At 36.3% G+C, this 7,290-nt stretch overlaps 1 protein-coding gene across 2 annotated transcripts in view; it reads left to right on the top strand.

Annotated features, from left to right (window-relative positions):
* Positions 1-7,290, top strand: part of LOC107695904 (proline-rich transmembrane protein 4-like) — a 29,673-nt gene that overhangs the window by 8,778 nt on the left and 13,605 nt on the right. The window contains exon 3 of one of the 2 annotated variants that reach the window (XM_016496011.1): positions 5,050-5,163. In XM_016496011.1, the coding sequence (XP_016351497.1) occupies positions 5,050-5,163 (114 nt within the window). Of the gene's footprint in view, positions 1-5,046; positions 5,164-7,290 lie in introns of both variants that reach the window. The other variant, XM_016496010.1, reaches the window with a different exon arrangement.

The raw sequence follows: 7,290 nt of genomic DNA, 5'->3' as shown, positions 1-7,290 counted from the left end.
TGTGTGCATTGAATTTATTTAATACACGAGTTTCACAATTTGAGTTGAATTACTGAAATAAATGAACTTTTCCACGACATTCTAATTTATTGAGATGCACCTGTATTTTTTGTATTCCACAGAAGAAATAATTTTTTGATGGACTATCTATTTAAGCCAATCAGTAAACATTTGACACATGCAAATTAATCACATAAGTGATTCTACAACCCAATTTCCAAAAATTAAAGACAATTTAGTATTGTGGCACTATAATGTAAATTTAGCAATAGATACATCAAAAAGGGTTTTACATAAATATGCTCCCTGCACCTCTAGAATGCACTGCAGAAACATGGCTCGTACTCTAAAGAGCATGTTACACTGCCTCTGCATTTGTGGGTATGTGGGTTGTGGGTGTGTGAAACAGCAAATTATTGACTAATGTTTGGTTCACCTTGTCTTCTGGAGGTGCAGGCAGCCACAAATTGCTTATCCCCCACCTCAAAAACATGCCGGAGCTGAGAGCAAGGTCAATTACCGCACAGGAACTGAGAGGAGGAGGGGAGACTGGGAAAGAGGAGATCATTAAACAGGAAAGAAAGGAGTGTTGGAATAGTGATAGACTGGAAAGGGAAACAAGCCTGAATCTCTCAAACACTGTCTGGGTCACATGCAGGGTTGCCAGGTCTGCGAAACAAAACTAGTCTAAAGGCCAATCAAAAATAGCCTAAAACTTGTCCAATGACCCTATCCCAATCAAACCCAAAATATGCTACTCCAATTCTTAAAATACATGATTTACAGTCAATGTTATGCATTATACAAAATAAAAATCACTATATCATAAACACAGTCTTTTTTCATAAAGGCTCCCTACCAGTATCCCACTCATACAAAATCTTTCATCTAGCACAGTTTTATCATTGATAGATTAAAAATGGGTAAACTGTTTCATTATACACATTTCAGTCAAATACAACTTATTCAATATGGCAAACCTTTATACGGCAAGAAAAAAAATTAACCCATGGCAGCAACAGTTTACAAGTAGTGCATTTCTGTGGACTTGGAAACCCTGATCATATTATACTATAACACTAAAATCAAAATAAAAAAAAACATAAAATAAAACCTATTACATACATATTTGTTTTACCACTCATAATGTGCAGAAATCCCATTCTTATTACTACAGTAAAAAGGAAAAAAGTAACTTTTTATCTAAAATTTGCATTCCTAAAGTACAGTTATTTAGTGAACTATACTTATGTGAATTAAAATAAACATTTTCCAGACAATCATAGAATTATAGTTATGAAAAATGAGTTTCTCATACGACAATGAGAATTAGGTTGGAAAATGGAAAATTTGGAAAATGTAACCTTTATTTGTGAATCACACTCATGGTCTTTGCGGTCAAAAGTGATCGGACACCTGAAATTTAACTCTTTTTTTTTTCTTCCGTAAAATCAATCTAATATATTTTTGATCAATAATATTTTTTCTTTTGTATTTTGAGAAAATGTTATGGTAATAATTAATATTTATGCAATAATTATACATTTTTCCCATTGAAAATAGTACAAAAAAAATGTCTCTAATTTTTTAAAATTATTTTTCAATTAATGCAGTATCTCAGATTAAAATACAGACTAGGACTTTAAAATCCATTTTTTGAAGGCAGATTAGCACCTCCTGGTGCGAGCAAAGAAAGAAAAACATGTAATTTCATGGTGTAACCACTAGATGCCTGTATAGGAATCTATAGGGAGGCTTTTGAATTCCCTACTTGTTTTTATACATAATTATTTACTTTTATTAGGTTGTGGATTTAAATGTATATTTAGGCATTCTCAAAGACTGCTTTTTGCCAAGGTTTATATTTTTTGTTGTTGTAAATGTTGATTTGAAATCCGTTTTTGAATTATTATTACTACAGTCAAACCTGAACACAGAAAGCGATGTGTCTGTTTTGCACTCTTGATGTTTTAGAGTGTAACCCCTTCCTTGCTGTCCACTTTTTTTACTAAATTGTAGTTGAATTATTGATTTTATTTTACATAGTTGCTGTGTTACAGGCACACCAGTTTATAGGGGTGTGTGTTTGTGTGTGAGTGTGAGTGGGTGTGTTGATTTTGCACTCTAGATGTTTTAGAGTTTCACCCCTTCATTGCTGTGCAATTTTTTTCTGCATCGTGGGGGATTTGTAGATTGTGCACACAAAAATGTTCTGTATTTTCACAATTTTTTCCCATTTCCCATTCACTTCCTATGGTAGGTCATTTTTGACCGAAGACCATGAGTGTAACACTTAGCTTTTTCGAGTCATGCCCTCAATTTTTTTGTGTGTTCACATACCAAGTGCCATAAAAGTCGCCAAGTTTCGTACCATTCTGATGAAGCTACGATTTTTAAAATTTCTAAATGTCAAATTTTGACCACACAAAGGTTTTAATTGTAATGAAAATAATACAAAATCTTCATCACTTTGCAAATTCTATATTTCTTTTCTTTGGGATGAAATACCACTGAACTCTAGGGTTGTTAATATGCTAGATCATAACCAAACGGTTGTCAAGGTTACGGCTCTGGTTACAATGTGATTGTTGTCATGACAACACTGCTGAAAAGTGCTATGTAGTATATTGTTGACGGTGTGTTTTGGGTAAACTGAGGACAGAGGCATGTGCAGGGTGTCACTAGAACATACACACACTCACAAACAATACACTTAAAGTATTTACTTCACTATCATTTCATAGAAGGTTAATCCTATGATTAGGCTCTTTCAAAGCATCTAGACTAACCAAATCATTACTGCCTGTGTGGAGATTATGTGAGACTTCACTGAATCCAAACAGAAGGAAATTTAGTGATGTTTTTTAACCTAAAAATCCTTTTTAAATGAAATTCAGACTGGCCTTTTTTACTTGAACATACTGAATTGTGTTCATAATCTCACACACAAACACACACACATTCAGCCCCATGAGGGAGATTAAATGATTTATGTCACACTGTGCAGGGGTCAAAATTACAAATTCTGATCTAATTCCCTCTTTATTAATGGTGACCAGGGTGAGAGGAGGAGGAGGGTAGAAGAGAACAAGGCAGGAAGATGAAGGTAAAGAGGGTTGCTTAGATGAATAACTAGCTCTGAGAGAACATTTCTCATCATCTAATGAGGATTGGTGATCTGGGTGGTTCTGACGGAGAGTGATGGGAGCCGTTTGACGCTTCATTTGAACACAGCTGGTGTAATGGTCTGAATCTTTAAATCACCCATCAAGAGACAGTGGAGAGTAATTCAGTGCAAGGCTAATGTTGGAGGAATGCATAGATACATAGAAATAAATGGATATATAGATGGATAGATAAATATATAAATCAAAATCAAATTACAATTTTTCTTTTCAAAATTAAGATTGCGAATCCAGGTTTGCTTGTAGAGTTGCACAATTTGGCCAAAATGTTGTGATATCAAAATGGCTATAATTAAAAATAATAACTAATTGTTGTTATTATTATTGTTGTTGTTGTTGTTATTGTTATAGAAGCAAAAGAGGAAAAAATACTATTAAAATATATCACTGTAAAATAACAAATCTAAACAACTACTGTATAAACTCATAATACTAATATTTATGGCTGGCTGAATTTCTTTTGTGTTGATGAAAAACCACAAGGAGCTCTTAAAGGTTCTCTTTTGTTAAAGGGATAGTTCACCCAAAAAATGAAAATATTGTCATGTCGTTCCAAACCTGTATGAGTTTCTTTCTTATGTTGAACATAAAAGATATTTTGAGGAATGCTGGTAATCAAACAGTTGATGGTCCCCATTGACTTCCATAGTATTTCTTTCCCTATTATGGAAGTCAATAGGGACCAACAACCATTTGGTTCTTCAAAATATCTTCTTTTGTGTTCAACATAAGAAAGAAACTTAAACAGGTTTGGAACAACATGAGGGTGAATGATGACAAAATTTTCATTTTTGGGTGAACTATTCCTTTAAGCACTTCTCATTACAAGTATGGGAAGTTGGTTGGATGGATGGATACATTAGATATAGAGGAATAGATAAATATATAGATTCATGGAAAGATATTGATGGATTAGATGTGGGTTGATGGATGGAGATGGATGGATATATACAGATGATAGATAAATCATCTGTAGGCTCCTTGCTTGGTTTGTTGCAGAGCTCATTATTCATACTAATGAGAGACCGTATCAGCACCAGAGCGAAGATCTGCTGTGATCAGACTTGAAACGTGAATCCTGACAATATACAAAAAATAACATCATGCAGGTCTTAAGCAGTTACCACAAGGAATTAATGTAGACACACAAACAGTCTTCAAGTCACCCTAAAGATCATGGTTGTGTCTAAGCAATGAAAGCTTTCACTCAGCATAATGTACACACAAGTGTGCACACTTATTTGGGCACATTGACGCTACACATCCATACATAGAGTCTATACGCTCACGTATGCCCAAACATCTGCATAGTTACACATTTGAGAATGTAAATATTCCATCGTAAAGTCTATTCATAAAGAATGTAACAAACACGGAAGTTTGATGTGTGGTGCTTAATAGGACAAGCTTTGAGTTGGATCTGTGGGAATCATTGACCAGTGACCAGATATTAAACACTCTGGCCTCATTGTGTCAGGTCTCTTTTCGGTCCTAGTAAGGTATGTGTGAGTTTTACACAGCCACACACAACCTAGTGTCTGTTTGTAGCTTTTTCTCATAGGAAAGTTTTGTTTCGGATTAATCTGATAATCCTGCTTCGTCACAAAGATAAGGTTTTCGTTTCTGATCCGTAATGAAGCACAGTCGCTGTAGAGTGGGCTGCGCATATTCAAACATGAAAGTCAAGTTATTGTAATTAAACTATCAGATGCCAACTCCAGTGCCACTGAAGCCTGGCCCGGAATACTGCAGAAATCTGTTTGACATAACTAGGTTAGAAAATGTTCCTGTTTCTCCATTCTTTCAGTCATAACTTTCATTTAGCACCACATTCTCAGACTTGTGTGCTCTGTTTTCGCAGCAGGCTTTCCATGGGAGGAAGGCGATAAGGAAATGGGGAAGAGTGCTGATCTGACAACACAAGAGCAACACGATGAACTGACAACATCAGCTAGCGTGACGACTCTCAGGAACACAGGTAATTAAAACTGATGCAATACACGCCTTTATGTAATCTACACTTGTGATAATTATACTCCGATTTTCATCTTGGGACATGAACCAGTTTTCAAAATACAAGTATAATTGAGAAACTTTTGACCTGAGTAAATAGCACTACATTCAAGCCGCCCAGACTAATTTGTTACAGGAATAGTTCACACAAAATGAAAAATTGTCGTAGTTTACCCAACTTCATGTCATTCCAAACATGTATTTTATCACAAAAGTATCAGTCCACAAAAGTAAATGCCCACTTGAACACTTGAGCCTGCCAAATACAGGAAAGTAGACAAGTGCTCAAGTACAAAGGCCGCATGTGTGGGTATTGGAGCAGGCCCATTGAGTCTCAAGAACCAGACCAGTGTAATTTGTGAATCTTTTAATTTGTGACTTCACTAGATCAGCCAATTAACCCAAAAGATCTGATTCAAAAGAACAATTTGTTCACACATTTGACACTACTTCACTCGTGAACTGCCATAAATACTCCAGGTACTGCTAGGATGGATGTTAGTGTTTTCAGTGAATAAAGACTTTTATTTTGGTCTTTCTCACGCAAAACCAGCATATGACTTCAGAAGAGTTGGTATATAGTGCATATGGACCACATTTATGATATGTTTATGGACCATTTTTGGAGATTCAAAGCTCTAATATTCATTATAATTGTGTATGGAAAAGGACAAATAGTGCATTCTGCTAAATTTTGAAGATATGAGGATAGGTAGATTTTGTGTAAAATATCCCTTTAAGAATATCATACCAGCTCTCCGTTGGTTGAACAAACAGATAGTCCTGCCTCAAAACAAACATTATTGAGCCTGTGTAGCTGTGTCTGATTGGTTGGGATGTCCAAACAAAAAGATAAAAGTTTTGATACATTTTCTAAAGGAATCAACCTTGAAATGGCTTACTTGTTTCTGCACATTATACTGGGTTAGGATAATGTATTTTAACATTAAATAATGCACACATCAGCTGGAAGGATGTAATATGTTTCCCAAACACAGTAACAAGTGAGCCAACTTGTCTTGTTTCCTTCACTGAAAAATGCAAGTCAAACTCTTCCTCTTCCTCCTCCTCCACATGATTTGGAGGAAGATATCTGTTGGTATGGTATGGCCGAGTGCTCCACGACCAACCGTCTGTTACCTGCCAGTAATTGCTTCCAGAGGGAGAAGAAACGAGCACTTTTATCTCATAGTTGGCACCTCCTACAAACAAGCCGACCACTAAACTGCCCAAGAGAGTTGAGTTACGCAACGTGTCTCAGTAGATCAGATCTATCAACATATGGCGTTAAGTGTGCCATTTTACGTCACCTTCCTTGTTGATCATGAGGTGCATCTTCGACCCAGCTTCTCTTCTGTGGCAGCTAACCTACTTTCTTCCCGCTGCATTCAATGGGATAACCTAAATTCCATTAATAGATGGACAAAATATGCCACAACGATCCAAGAACCAGGTTGCGAGAATATCTGTGTGTTTATGGGCTGTCTCATAAAGTAAACTGCATGCAGAGATCCGACCCACAAAACTGCAGCTGCCGTATCTCAAATTAAAGATGCAAAAGGTTTCTAAATCTAGCACACACATTCACCTCACCCGAAAATTGAATGTCCTGTGAGAAGGAAGTGGATCAGAAGGTCTTCCTGTCTCCTTCCTGTCATTTCTCCTTCACTGCCCTCTTCTTTAAGTCAGCATACCCAGGCCTCATCAATATGAACGGGATCATCCTACCCTGCTGTCCACTCATCTATTATTAGAGAGAGCAGAAATTGAAAGTGAGGCAGGATAGATGAAATCTGAATGAGTACTTGTAACGAAATCACAGCACTGTATTCCATAATTAAGCAGAGGGTGCTGTTATTATCGGATCAGCGAGTCATGTCTGAATTTCTAATCCTAAAATACTTGTTGCTGGTTCACATTCTGACAACCTGGAAAACTCTCAGATCCTCTTTACACCTCAGTCTTGGGTGATTCGATCAGCTGACGCATTGGTGTATATGCTAATTGCATACAAAAAAAAGGTAACACTTTAGTATAGGGACCAATTCTCACTATTAACTAGTTGCTTATTAGCATGCCTGTTATTAACATA

This window comes from Sinocyclocheilus anshuiensis, unplaced genomic scaffold, assembly GCF_001515605.1.
Source record: "Sinocyclocheilus anshuiensis isolate Anshui unplaced genomic scaffold, SAMN03320099.WGS_v1.1 scaffold538, whole genome shotgun sequence".
NCBI classification, from domain to species: domain Eukaryota; kingdom Metazoa; phylum Chordata; class Actinopteri; order Cypriniformes; family Cyprinidae; genus Sinocyclocheilus; species Sinocyclocheilus anshuiensis.
The sequence above is the reverse complement of the archived record's forward strand: the minus strand, read 5'-3'. Positions and strand labels throughout refer to the sequence as shown.